Source organism: Leguminivora glycinivorella, chromosome 16 (genome assembly GCF_023078275.1).
Source record: "Leguminivora glycinivorella isolate SPB_JAAS2020 chromosome 16, LegGlyc_1.1, whole genome shotgun sequence".
Lineage (NCBI taxonomy): Eukaryota > Metazoa > Arthropoda > Insecta > Lepidoptera > Tortricidae > Leguminivora > Leguminivora glycinivorella.
The window spans coordinates 6,711,979-6,727,038 of NC_062986.1; the positions used below are offsets into that span (position 1 = coordinate 6,711,979).

Consider the following 15,060-nt stretch of genomic DNA (forward strand, 5'->3'; position numbering starts at 1 on the left):
ACTTGATAAAACAAAGATTAGTCATCGTTTTAGCGCTTGTTTTGGCCATGTCTGCAGAATTATGACAATTGTGTGCTATTATATAAATTAATCTATAAAATACCAATTTTATGCTGAATCTGCCAGTTATCCTGCATAACCAATGCATAACTAATGCCAAACGAGGAGAGGTATCAATTTCCTAGTTCATCTGTATTGCCAATGTCCTCCATATTTTCCTTATTCAGTTATTCTTAGAATTAAACGTCCGTCAATTTTCATGAGTGACTGACTCACGGAACTCGCTATATTTATTTCTTTATTTTTTATTTTTTTTTTGATCTTATTTGAAGAAAAGCCAAAGTCAGTAACGAAGGTTTTCCCGAGGGTCTAGCGAAGGTAAGACTTCTGGAGTTGGCTTGCTTAGGCTACGGTGATTGCGTACCATAACATTGCATCGTGCAGTCCGTGTGCTTGTTTGCACATACGTGGGAATTATAAAAAAATAACCAAAAATCTCGCATTATTTTCTGTGTTTATGTTATTCTAGAAAGGTAATCGTGAATACCTTCAAAAGCGGTATCTGACCCGCGAGACGCACGTTGGCCTGAATTATGTCATTCTCAATTAGTAAACTAGTCACATGAACAGCGCAGTAATTTACCACTTGCACATGCAATGAACTGTATCTAATTAGGACTAAAATCCTTTGGATCTGGCCACGAAAACCAATAGAAATGAAATCCTGCTAAACACGTAAATATTGAATAAATTGATAGATTTGATTTAGTTTGATGTTTTATATTCAGTATTTTGTTCGTGTTGGTGTGGTGAAAAATTTTGTATTTCACTCGGCGGCAAGGTTTATTTAACCTTCGTGCCTTGAAACCCTCGCAACGCTCAAGATTCCACATTTGAACCACTCGCTACGCTCGCGGTTCAATATTGGAATCTTTCGCTTGCTCGGGATTCAATATTGGCACGTGCGGTTAAACAACAACTTTGCCCCCTTGTAAAACAAATAACTAATAATATCTATTTTATAAAAAAAAAGTTTTTGAATCTTTTTTCGCGAAAATGACCACCTGTTACACTTACTTTTTGGTAGTCGCAGATGAGTCCTAAATTATTCACGAACAATAATGCAAAGGATTAATGGAAGGACTTCTATTTTCCAGAATATCCTCCACCATGGGTAAAGTAGCGACAGCAGATGCGCTGCGTTTCATGACGGAGTGCCTAAAAGCGGTAGGGACGGCAGCAAAGGCGGCGGAACAGCAATCAGAGCTGCTGTTGCAGGCAGACCGGTTGGGACACCCTAGTCATGGGATGAATAGACTTGGTAAGAATCTTAATGGGAGGTCCTAGCATTACGAAGATTACGAAGTCCGAAACACAGACTTAGTAAGATTTTTCAGGGATCTATTAAACAAAGAGTCTGAACTGAAAGCAATAGAGACAGCAGCTAAAGATGAACCGACTTGCTAACACCGAAAATGTTTAAAAATGTAAACCTACTCTATAGTACTGAACCTACTGCTTGGCCTTAGAGTTGGTCAAAGACGCCTAAAGATGACATATACTTAGAAGAGAAATTTCGACAGCTTCCGCTGTGACGGGGTGGCCTGTTCGACTCCGGCATTCGCCACTGGTGGTATCCTTAATTTTTCTTTAATATATATATGTATATATTTTTTATGGGATAGGAGGCAAACGAGCAGACAGGTCGCCTGATGGTAAGCGATCACCGCCGCCCATGGACACCCGAAACACCAGAGGTGTTGGAGGTGCGTTGCCGGCCTTTAAGATGGGTGTACGCTCTTTTCTTGAAGATTTGAAGGTCGTATCGGCCCGGAAATACCGCAGGCGACAATTCATTCCACAGTTTAGCTGTGCGGGGCAGGAAGTTTCTGGAGAAACGCACAGTTGAGGACTGCCAGCCATCTAAATGATGACGATGGAAATATTGTCGCGTAGGGCGATGGCGGAAAGAAGCGGTAGGGATTAATCCGAACAATTCCTCGGAGCACTCCCCGTTATACATGCGATAGAAAATGCAGAGCGAGGCCACGTCTCTACGCAGCGCCAAGGGGTCTAGCCGATCGGAGATATGCTGGCAGTTGACAATTCGCTCGTCGTTGGATGCGGTCCAGAGGGAGAAGCTGGTACTGAGGTGCCCCTGCCCATAGATGAGAATAGTACTCCATATATGGCATCTTATTTCGATTTCTACTCTACCGTCTCAAATTTAGTCTTTTTCGAGTGTTATGAGTATACGTACCGACCATCGTTGCAAGGTCTTACATTTGCCTTTCCAGAATTCTACATAAACGACATCCTAAGCGGCGCCTGCAAGCCCAACAACCAGCCGAAGGTGGTGAAAGAGAATGCTTCCACGGCGCTGGTGGACGCAGAAAACACTCTTGGAGCCGTCGCCAGCCACTTCGCGATGGACATCGCCATGAAGAAGGCTAAGGAGACTGGGGTTGGTTGGGTTACTGTTAAAGGTAAAAAATCTAATCACTATTCCCTATTATCTACATCAATGACTTAAGCGGCACCTGCAAGTCCAACAACCAGCCGAAGGTCGTGACAGAGAATTCCACGGCCTTGCTTAGTGGACGTTGACAATACACGCTCTTGAACCCGTCGCCAGCCACTTCGCGATGAACATCGCCATGAAGAAGGCTTAAGGAGACTGGAATTGGCTGGGTTAGCGCGTTTTCACATTATCCGATCCGATATCGGATGTCGGACCGATATCCAATGTATTTATGCCGCCACCTTTGATTTTTTCCTTTGATATCCTTCCGATATCGGATCAGATAGTGTGAAGACGCATTTACTATTAAAGGTAAAAAATCCAATCATTATATGTACGGTCAGCCAAGAAAATGGTTTACCACTTTTTTACTCTATTTTAAACACATAAAGTCGAAAAGTGGTAAACCACATTATTGGCTGACTGTACCAGTTACTCTAGAAAAAAAAAAGTTTTTAAAGCAGTTTAGATCCAGCCAAAAGTGGGCAGATAGCCATAGGCAATTTTTGTGAAGATTTCTACTGCTTGTTCTAGGCTCCGCACCTAGAAGACTTCTAATAAAGTAAGTAGCAGTAGGTCTCCGCTTCAAATTATCAATTGAAAATCTGCCAGCCTAGCCAGATTCCCATATAAACATAATCGGTCGCCGTTCCTACGCAAATCCTCCTATTTTGTGTACACACAGGTCTTCGGGTCTCAATGCTTAGTCGCAGTACGGTCGACGTTTAGTCGCGGCGACCCAAATGGGGACGATTGGTAACAGGCACAAATGGTCACAGAAGTGTGCACTACGCGTGCACACATTGTTACCGTTTGGCGACTACTTTCCCTAAATCATTCGGTCATTTCATTCTTTTCAAATGGCGACTGTCAGAGACGTCAAAGTAAAAAAGAAATAAAATCATTTGACATTAAAATGTAATGGCGTAAGAATTTGTTAAAGATAAATATTGTTTGCATTTGTAATATAATGTGGGCTAATTACCATGGCCAATTAAATTGCTCGAGTGATTTCATAAAATAAGTCTAAATTTATCAACGCGCCATCAATTTACCTCAGTTTAACCAGTAATAATATTATTGACTACTCGGTGTTTGCGTGTTATGTATATTGATTGGTGAAGTTTTAGTGCTCCGGTGCATATACTATACTGAAATAATAAAAATAATGCCTAGAAAACCAATAAAGTTGTTAAAATATGGATTAAGACGGTAATATTCCATGTAAAAAACAGTCGCCAAACGGTCACCAAACGGTCGACAAACGGTCGCAAAATGGTCGCAGCGTACACGCGTGACCGAAGGCAGTGAATGCTTCTTGTATTCATTTTTTCCAGGTATCCTCAAACTTTATAAACAATTAAATATGCCGTCGTACTCAGTTGCCCTCACTAAAGAAGATTAAAAAAAAATTGTAACGTGCGTACCGAGCTGCTGGGTTGTAAAGGATCGGGGATCATATTATTATGGTCTTCTATAGAGCAACTAGTATTTTGCGGCATTTCACAATTGACACTTGTTGAAGTAGTCGTCATTAATATTACTATCAACATTAATTTCAGCGATCTGTACTTCTTTTGTCAAGATTTTTGTATAGATAAGTATCTACAAATTTGTAATGTTAAAGAGACATAAATAAAACGTAGTAGAGTAAATAATGTGTTTTTTTTGTAACCCAAACAAAATACTTGTAGATACGAGTGCGGAAAAGAGGAAAATCGATACGAGTAGCGATATATTAATACACGAACGAAGGGAGTGTTTTAAATCGACACGAGTTGTGAATGTCCTTTTCGCACGTGTATCGTACGACGATTTTCAGTACCTAAATCTAAGCTAAGAGTTTCGACCAGACAAGAAATGAATCATTGCTTGATTTGCTCGCACTACTGCGTTAAAAAAGCAGCATCTGTACTGAAAAAAACTATCATTGCGCAACAGAAATTCTATTAATATCACAGTAAATACTCTATTTCATTTGATTCCTACTTTTATTGTGTAAAGCAACACTACACTTCATTTTTATGAATAAGAATTAAAAATTATATATTTAATACATTAAGTAACTATAAAGTGCTTATCTATTTGTATTATCATTCTGCACTTTTCTTAACTTTCCCACATTTCTATAAAATGTCGAAGAGTGCTTAAATGGTCGTCGTCGTTTATATTATTTAATTCGCTCATATTTAAATGATTCAAAGCAACCAGTCCACAACTTCACAAGACAGTTTGAGAAACCTTCGTATTTCAGATTGTCATTTGCGGATACAGTGGTTTAGGAGCAGTTCGGTAATCAGACCTACACATGTGTGTACAAATTCTGTCAATGTCACTGTCAGAAACCGTTCTGACAGTGACAATGACAGCCACAAATTCGTCCACATGTTGTTACCGTTATGTGTGCAAACGTCGACTAATAAAGTGTCGTTAAAAGTCATTCTGACAGTGACATTGACAGCCACAAATTCGTACACATTTTGTTACCGTAACGAGTGCACACGACGACTACATTTTGTTATTGTATCAATACGGTCGCATTGTTTGCACGACGTTACCACGCGTTATGTCACATTTGACAGTTAGTTACTGATTTGAAGATTTTGCGACTGAAATGGTTGTATGGGATTAAGCCCTAGTTCAGACACAGCGGAAACCGCGCGGATGCAAACCGCGCGGATCAACCGCGCGGATCTTATTTTAATAGCGTAGTACTAAACCGTTCACACTACACCGCGTGGTTGTAGTATGAACGTTCCGATCCGCGCGGTTTGCATCCGCGCGGTTTCCGCTGTGTCTGAACTAGCACTAAGAGTCACAATCATTCACGCTTGTGGCGAACGAAGCTGTCACACCAATCCGGAAGATTTGCATTTTTTCCACACGCCTTTTGGTTCTTACTGACTTATATTTTACTTTATTGTTCAACATAATTCATGAATTCCATAATATTTAGAAATAAACATGATTTGCTTTTCCAGGGTCCAACCACAACGGCATGGCAGGGTTTTGGGCCAGCAAGGCGTCAGATAAAGGACTCATCGGCATGGCTTTCACCAACACTTCGCCTTTACTTGCACCGACTAGAAGCAAAAAGGTAGGAAAACTGATAATTTGATACTTTATGTTATAACAAGGGATATAAATATTGTTACAAAGGGATTTCTTTAAAAATAAGTATATAAAATTATGAACTAAAGACCCATTAAAAATTCCACAGCTTGTGAGCATTTTCAGAATTTGGGACCCCCCAATTAGCGTAAGTTGTTAACAAAAATTAACTCACTGTCAGTTTTGTGACGATAATTAAGCAAGAAATTTCTATAAAAATATTGTTTTTGTGTTAATTACATAAACTTTAAGCGACAATCCACATTCATAATGTGAAAAAAGTAAAGTTTTAGACAGAATTTATGATTAAGACGATATGGTAGGGGTCAGTTCTCCATACAAACGCTCTCGACTGTTTCCTCCCTGGTTTTTGAAGATAGAGCAATGATTTTTTCAACACAGATTGTTATTATTTTTATCTGTGTCGGACCGTTTTGATCTTTTTGATATTCTGCTTTTTAAAGACTAGAGCCAATCAAAAATTTCCAAAAACGGCCTTTTTCATCACCACACCACTTTCGGCGCCACAGCGCAAAAAAAGGTGTGATACTCAAGATTGGTAACAATTAACCAAAAACGCTAAACGGTCCGACATAGATTATTTCATTGTTATTCAGATTCTCAAAGTTCGTTCCGATTGATTAAGTTTTGAAGGAGGAAAGAGTCGAGAGCGGAACCACGATTTTAAAGATTTTTTTGAAATTATCTTTTGACTGAGTTGTTCTTAATGGACAATTTTTTTTCGATAAATCTAGTTAATAACACTTACATGTATATTTAACTAAAATTCCCAAGTTGAAAGGGGGGCTCCTTTCCATTTTAGCATTTTCGCTACCGTATCCTCGACAGCGAATTAATTTTTGTTAACAACTTACGCTAATTGGGGTATCCCAAATTCTGAAAATGCCCTTGTACAAGTTTAGTTTAACAACTAAGGTAAAATACCCCATAATGGACGGTGATGCCATTATGGACAAAAAAACACAAATCCTTAAAAATAAGTATCTAAAATACGTTTCTAAAAACTGACGGCTATGTACCATAAACTAGAGTTGTAGAGCTGTTTAATTTTGAAGTTTCAATTAATTCGGTTATTTCTGAAGGATTTGGAGACAAGATAAAATTCACCAGTTTACTGAAAAAAATATCAAGACGAATTCTTAGTAATGTTGCTAAGAGAGATGAGTTCATGTATAAAATAATAAAAAAATAACGCACGGTGTAATCTTGAATGCGTTTTACTTACTGCATTAAGCATGATATAAGGTATAAAACATACTAGTTTGTTGCTCCAAAGATATAAAGAAATGATGTTATTTTGCAAGTGTCCATTACTGGACCCGAAAAACTGCCTACCTCCTATGATGGACAAGGAACAATTTACAGAACCAAAATTTACAAGAAACAATCCTATGTTAAAATAACCCAAACTAATTGTATTTATGGTGTATAAAATTGACTCATTGCGTATCAGTTGGCTTTAAAAGTAAAATTTTAAACTTATTTCACTGTCCATAATGGGGGATCCATTACTGGAGAACTGCCGTCCATAATTGGAGAAAAAACACCTAGTTTTAATTTGTTAAGTATGAAGAAACTAATAGGAGTATCCATTCTGCTATACGCTTGAAATGTAGAAGAAGGATAGGACATTCATGATTTACTTAACACGCTTAGCGGTAGAATTTTTACATTTATGAGTGAAATATCAAAAACAGGCGAAAATTTTCCTTAAACTGTCCATGATTGGGTTCGTCACCTTAATTACGTATTATTAATTAAGTTATCTCAGAGATAATTGAATGACCTATTGATAAATCAACTCCTCGTTGGTAACAACACTCAACTTTTATTTTCGTAAGCAAAATGCGACAAAACAACCTAATAAACCTATGGCACCATAAGCCGGTGATACCATCACTGCTGTCTCAAAGCACGTTGACACACACCGACTATATCATCTTACATTCAAATGACAAGTGGTCATGGCTTCCTGCGTATACGCAGCATATTGTTTCATCACAGTGACATTGACACTTGACAATTCTGTGCCTATATTATGGATTGATAAGTAAACATTATTCAGCGTCAATATTTTCTGGTTGAACAAGCAATGTCGGGCGATAATTGTCATTATTGTGAAATAGGCCACTGCGTAAACGGTTGTTGGTCTTCCACATTTTTTTACCAACTTCAAAAAGTATACCCACGATTCTGACTGTGTTTACATAAAATTAATACGTTAACCGATTATTTTTTTCAGGCTGCATTAGGAACGAATCCTCTTTCAGTTGTTGCTCCAGGGTCAAACGGGGAAACCCTATATGTCGATATGGCCACAACTGCAGTTGCTGTTGGAAAGGTAAATATTAAATTTCCTCTAATTTTCCTTAAGCTAATGGGCTCAAACAATTGCAATGAGGCAAGAGCGTTTCCAGGTGAGAGGATCTTTCCGGGTCTTCCCCGTCAGTAACGTCCCCGTGTAAAATAATGCTAACTGCAATTTAACCATGTGGCCCTAACTAATAGAGTTTACTTACATGTGAATCCGCCATTGAAAGAATACCTTCTACCTCGCCTAATGTAATGAAATTAATATTAATCTTACATGTTTTCAGATTGAAATTCAGCGTCGGAAAGGGGAGCCCATTCCAAGCGGCTGGGCGCAGGGTCCAGATGGCAAAGAAACTACTGACGCTAACTTGGTACGTACTCATGAAAACTTTTCGATGTACCTTTGATTTGAATGTTTTAACTATTTATTTTTATTAATTTTATTATAGTAATACCTAGCTCATCACCCTCCTTGCGTTATCTCGGCATTCGCCACGGCTCATGGGAGTCTGGGGTCCACTTTGACAAACATACGTACCTTCCCATGGCATAGGCACTAGTTTTAGGAAAGCGGCTGCTACTAGGCCTTATTGGGATTAGTCCGGTTTCCTCGCGATATTTTCTTCAACGAAAAGCGACTGGCATATATCAAATCAAACGGACATAAGTTTCGAAAAACTCATTGGTACGAGCCAAGGTTTGAACCCGCAATCTCAGTTTGCTAAAATCTTTATAGCTCCGCACAGTGTCAAGTTCAACCAGGCTTGCAGCCTAACTTCCTCATCTTTACCACCGACAACACATTTACTTACCTCTATTTGTACAGGCATTCGAAACTGGCTGCTTGATGCCTTTGGGAGGACAGGAGCATACATCTGGTTACAAAGGATATGGTTTAGCAGCTATTGTTGAGCTATTTTGTGGAATCAGCTCAGGTACTGTATCTAAATTACCCATAGGTACCCCATATTTATAGTTTAAATTTTGGTAAGAAACCCCTCTATTTTATAAAACCGTTTATGTGTCCCATACGGCTGGCTTAAGTCCTTCTCCGTGATTTCTTCTATGAAATAATTAATTAACCTGCCGGCGTATCATGCTGCCAATTTTATCACTTATCCACGTGGATAAAGCATCCGTCACGCTTTAGCAAGTATGTCAGTGTGAGAGTGACAGATGTCTTATCCACGTGGATAACTGATAAAATTGGCAGCATGGTACGCCGGCTGATGAGTTTAAACTTATCTACTTAAAAACACATGCTATCTAAACTCCCTAGTTATAGAGTCATGGTAGTATAACAGTGCTATCCCAAATAATCACCCTAATCGTAGACAACCATTTTTAAATGCTTAATAAAAAAAATTCAGGTTCAAAATACGGGCACCACATCCGCTCATGGTCCCACAGTAGCGATGGCGGCCCCGCTAACCTAGGACACTGCTTCGTGGCCGTCGACCCGGAATGTTTTGCACCAGGTTTTGGAGACCGGCTCGCCGAGAGCATGGACCACTGGAGACACTTAGAACCGGTAAGACATCACTATCACATAATGATCTGTAGGGACGGTAGGTTACCATTTAAGGCAATGTGAGGATTGAAGTGAGGCATATCTTACATCATGCTGTGTATGTGTACAACGCTATGCCCACCACTTTCGCTTCATGGTCTCACAGCGGCAACGGTGGTCCCGCTAATCTAGGACACTGGTTCGTGGCCGTGGACTCAGAATGTTTCGCACCAGGTTTTGGAGACTGGAGGCACTTGGAATCGGTGAGACATAAGCACATCTTTCATGGTGCTTTCTATAATGGTATGGCCCTGCTCCAAATCAAACTTCGTCGAATCCAAGTCTAGTCCAAGGGGCGCTAAATTGTTTTTTTTTGTTTTTGCTCTCCTTCGAAAAAGTCTAGATCCATGGTCTGTGATATATCAGATGAGTTAAGTAGCATTCGAAAGTACGTGGTCCACCTACTTCGGAAACTCACAGGTGTGAATTAATTACAGTGCTGTCAGTGCTGAGATTCTGGACCACTGAACATAACTCAAAAGACCTCGAGCTTAATTTGAACTCACAACCGCCTGGAACATCGATCTGATGCGATATACCTATGTACCAATCAAACAAAAGTATACAAGATCTGTTGTTATGTTATTGCTTATCTCAGTTCCGCAGGGTAAAAGTTGACAGTAACACGACACGGTATTATGGCATTACTGACCTAACTATAGGCTGTAGATAGGAACTAATTTCTCAATTAATTTCTTGACTCGTTCAAGGTTACGGTAATAGCCTATTGTCTTGTGTGTTTAATAACATCGTGTTAAACAAACAGTGGAGAAACAAAACATGTTGTTTTGGTGACGCGACGAACAGACAAGCGATGTCTCTGCGGAACGCTGAATAAGAATTTATTAGAAATCAAGGTAAAGGATTAGAGATTAGAAGCAGGCAAAAGTTGATCAACTTGGTGTTGAAACAACTTAGAGATTCCTTCAGCATCAGATTTGTGGGAATTGTTAGTCCAAAATTGCATTCAGCATAAACGATGACTCCGCTGTCAAGAGCCCAGCATTTTCAACCCACTGACTTATATTTATCCCCAAAGGGTTGTTATAAAGTCTGTGTAGCCCCTTCTGTCACTACGGAAAATGGGAAATTTTAAAAATGTTGGCGTTTTGTTTATCGTCCCATAGACAACAATTTTGTGCCTTTTTCTAGTTACAAACTTGTTTGACCGGCTATAACTTGTTTTTTTTAGGCGAATCCCAATCTGCCAGTCTTAGCCCCAGGAGACAAAGAAAAAGCTGCAGCTAAGGCGTGCGACGAGAGTGGAACCGTGTCCTATGTTCAGCAGCAGTTAGCAGCCAGCGAAGCTCTGGCCAAAAAACTTAAAGTGACACCTATGAAAGTGCTCTAACGATACTTAGAATGAAAGATGAACCTTGATATTCGACTCGGCCTTTCTATTAATCGGATATATCTTAAGAGCGAAAGAGATAGGCGTAGGTATATACTTTTATCGAGTTCCGGTTTTCATGGTCAGCAAAGGAGCGAGGTACCTAATCGGTTTTTGCCATCGATGGTTTTTGCTCGTGATTTTGCCGCGTAAAACGCGCTACTCGTTTTTCACTGATATATCTACATTTAAAAAGTAGAATAAGAGAAATGCTATTAGTTAGTAAGGTAATTTTGTAAAATACCTACTCCAACTTTTGTGGCATTTAACATTTAATTGGACCAATAAAATAATATACTTGTAATTTTACAGTGTTTTTATTTACTAGGATACCTATAACACTACTATTACTTACTATACTACCCTAGAGTGCCTTTTCAAATTGGCTTATTTTTGTATTTTTTTCAATAATAATAAGTAGGTAGGTGTAGGTACGCCCGCCCATGAAAGGTCTTTTGAAAAAAATACTCATACTCTCTCATAATATGATTATTCGATTTATTTGTCCTTTCCGTATTATTTAGTCTCATTGACTATAAACAATACGGCACACAGCAACATGACAATAGATATTTATTTGAATAGGTTAACCACAATACTAACCATAGACAATAAAGTTACGTAATGTGCCGTTGCGGGAATGCAACAAGAGAGTAAAACAAGGGCTATTTCTAATCGGGGCAGACCAAAATATCTCTTCATTCATTAATCACTGCAACTCTGCAATGTAGCGTTGAATATTAGTCGTAAGTAGTAATCACGAAACAAAGATGACTTAGAAACATTGAAAATATTATGTAGAAACGGCAAAAGTAGAAATAAAAAAAGTGGCAACATATTAGTGTCCTCCCTTTGAAACCAACCTTTCCCTTTTTTGATTATGTTTTTTATTTCCGCTACCCAAAGGTTGTCTGGTAGAGATCGCTCTTTAGCGACAAGACCGCCTGCCTCTATTTATAATAATTTGTTTTGTCTCCACTGTATGTTTTGCTGAGGTGTGCCCAGCGCCGGCCCGTGCACTCAATCAGGGTAGAGCGAGTTTGAGTTTCGGCGCCCTTGGGAAGAAGTCTTACGACGTTGATAAAAAAAATCGCGAGCGTAGCGAGCGCGAAATTTTTTCATAGTAATGCTGTAATTTGCGCTTCACATCAGGCGGGCCGTATGCTTGCTTGCCACCGACGTAGTATAAAAAAATATTTGAAGATTAATGCTATACAGAATTTATGGATTTCATAATACGTACGAAAGGGACAAGGGTTGAACTTTCTCATTCGCATCACCCTATAAGTTTAGTAGTATAGTTAAGTGGGGTTGAACGTGGATATCATGTACATAAAATAACAAACAAAATGGAGTACTATAGTGGCCAAGTCAGGAAAGCAGATTTGAAATGAAAATGCGAGCGCTGCGAGCGCGGATTTTTTTTAATAACTTTCTAAAAGAGAACTGATATAAATAGTAAGCGCGAGCGAAGCGAGCGCGATTTTTTTTCCTATTGACGCAATGTATTAAGCAGCGAGCTTCCAAGCTTTGATCAACTGCAGAGCTGCGGTCTTTGGCATATTTTGGGGTATTTTAACTTCACAGGGGCGACTATGTTCCTGACTTTTAGGCCTTATATTTCGCCATCACTATTATTTTTATAATACTTAGAGTTATAATTAAGATATTAACTGCGAACTCGATCGTCACCGTCGGGGTGCCCATTTCGGTATTTTGCCACTAAGTGCCCTTCGGGATCTTAGTCCTTTGAAGTTCGCTCATCAACTCCTGTGACTTACAAAATTGCGCCTCTCTGAGACGTTTTGCGCCTTTAGTTTGATTTTATGACGAACTCCGCTTTGTACTATGGGATAGACTCATATTTTTGCATTTGGATAACGTCGTAACTTTGTCGTTGGGCCGCACAACAATGTGGTTCGCCAAGGGCTAGAATCCTCCTTTTACGGCGCCCTAGTAACAGCGCCTTAACAACAGCGCCCTTATGATTATTGGTATATTTGGCAATGTGGTGCAACTTTCTACTTAATCTAAATTACAAATCTAGATTTTCAATTGCTGGATTAATTCCCGACTCCTCTCGCCATTTTGTGATATGTGGGCGCGCACACAATGTATTTTTTTTGTATGGATTTTTCCACATTCTCGATTTTGGCGCCCCCTTACCTGGTTGGCGCCTAGAGCGGCCGCTCCACTCGCTCTACCCTTAATCCGGCCCTGGGTGTGCCAATAAAGAGTATTCTATCTATCTATGTGTAAGAAAACGGGACGACACTGCGATGTTGCCATATTTTTCTTTTTTCGCTTTTCCTTCCAGCATAACTTTTGTGTCTCACAGAACAGAAGAAGTAGTACCTAGTCCTCATTGGATCTTATCGGCCCGGCATTCGACATAGTCCTCATTGTATCTTGTCGGCCCGGCATTCGACAGCTTGCCTGACTTGGCTGCGCTGGAGATTCTCCTTCTAGTCGCCTACGGAAACGCCTCACTCCACCCTGTAATGTTTTTTGCTGCCAACGGTTCTGACGTGCCTACATCTACGACACTTTTACATTCACATCTTCATGGTATTAGTCGATAATCGGACCCCAGGCTGCCATGAGCCGTGGCAAGAAATCGGAGAACATAACACACGGAAGACGATGATACTTCCTCTCAACAACGAACGTCGTAGGACAATTTGTTTACCTACTTCTGAATTAGCTACAAAAGTTTGTTATCGTATTGGCTACGTGCACGACTATTACGCCCACTACCATGTGAACTTGAAGTGGAAAACGTCAAAAAATGTCATGTAAACAAACATTATATTTCAACGATTTTTCGTTAATTTTAAATAAATCGAATAACAAGAGTAATTTATTTCAAGTGTAATTTAGGTAGATAGATTATAAAGACATGGATATAATACCAAAAATCAGTTTCCAAATCATTACTCACGGTATAAACTTCCAACCCCAGACTACAGAAAGAGTCAATAAATTGGTGCTGGCAGGGCATATAAGGAATCTTGAAGAACATAGGAGTAATGGTACAAGTTCTTCGAGCTAGTGATATAGTATTCGCTAAACCTCCGTCCCGTTAATGCCATATAAAACAAATCTAAACGTAAGTACCTAGTCATGTCCGCGGCCGCAGAAATATCCGACACGGGCCTATTCCCAGGCTAGGCCTGAATCTTTAAGCATAATCTTTTACGGTAGGAAAAATACTAACAGCGTTTTGAACAATATTAGGTAAACAAAGCTTAAATATAATTTATTATAATGTTTTGTTTTGACATGTCACTTACGTTTTCTTTTCACCGTAGCTATCCATTTAGTTCTTTGATCCAATTTCCAGTGTGCTCTAAGAAACGCATAGAACGTGCAACGACTATTTATGCCATTATTTGTACAATTAACAACGAAACAACATTGATGCCCCATATCAAACATTACACATTGTATTATATTGTATGAGTTTTGATAGATGACAACCACAATCAGTGTCGATTTTGACTACCGCAAGCACTGCGATCGCTTTGCTTACCCCCTCCATGCACTTCGCACGAAGCCAATACCACAGTATAAGGATATATCAGTAGTTAATCTCCGGCAGCGGCGGCGCGGTCGTTACTACTGCGCAAGGTCACGCAGGGTTGTACAACGTTACTATAATCGACTTCGTACAATGTAAGTTGTTGTAAATCTAATAGGTACTATTAACTGTAAGTAGGTTTTAGTATAACAATACCACGTCATGACACCACATTAGTCAGTATTGAAGACACAAAAAATCATTATAAATATATTACTCTCATACGCGCAATAGTAGATTGTGTAACAAGGAGCAAAATGAGATATTTATGACGAGGACTTTTCACATCATCTATGGGGTAATTTATATGTTATACTAAGAATTATTTAAAACAAAAAAAATACAATAATAATAATATGTATTTGTTTATATGTTTTTATATTGTTTTGTAAGTGTTTTTTTTATTTTACTTTTATACTCATATTGTAAAAAACCTAGCTTAAGAGAAAAGATAAATAAAGGAAATATGTACAAACATCTAAGTAGGTAGTTCATTGATTCGATCTATTGTGCTGCAGGTATGTGGGATGTGGGACGCACCGCGCCGACGCCGC

The 15,060-nt window shown here is 39.2% G+C and overlaps 1 protein-coding gene across 2 annotated transcripts in view; it reads left to right on the top strand.

Annotated features, from left to right (window-relative positions):
• LOC125234603 (uncharacterized oxidoreductase YjmC-like) overlaps positions 1-11,231 on the top strand; it is an 11,723-nt gene extending 492 nt beyond the window's left edge. Inside the window, exons 1-9 of one of the 2 annotated variants that reach the window (XM_048140925.1) lie at positions 359-378; positions 1,158-1,321; positions 2,298-2,486; positions 5,503-5,618; positions 7,896-7,994; positions 8,251-8,337; positions 8,793-8,901; positions 9,337-9,497; positions 10,729-11,231. In XM_048140925.1, coding sequence (XP_047996882.1) covers positions 1,171-1,321; positions 2,298-2,486; positions 5,503-5,618; positions 7,896-7,994; positions 8,251-8,337; positions 8,793-8,901; positions 9,337-9,497; positions 10,729-10,887 — 1,071 coding nt within the window. In that variant the 5' untranslated portion in view covers positions 359-378; positions 1,158-1,170 and the 3' untranslated portion in view covers positions 10,888-11,231. Of the gene's footprint in view, positions 1-358; positions 379-1,157; positions 1,322-2,297; positions 2,487-5,502; positions 5,619-7,895; positions 7,995-8,250; positions 8,338-8,792; positions 8,902-9,336; positions 9,498-10,728 lie in introns of those variants that run through there. The other variant, XM_048140924.1, reaches the window with a different exon arrangement.
• Positions 11,232-15,060: the final 3,829 nt, after the last annotated feature.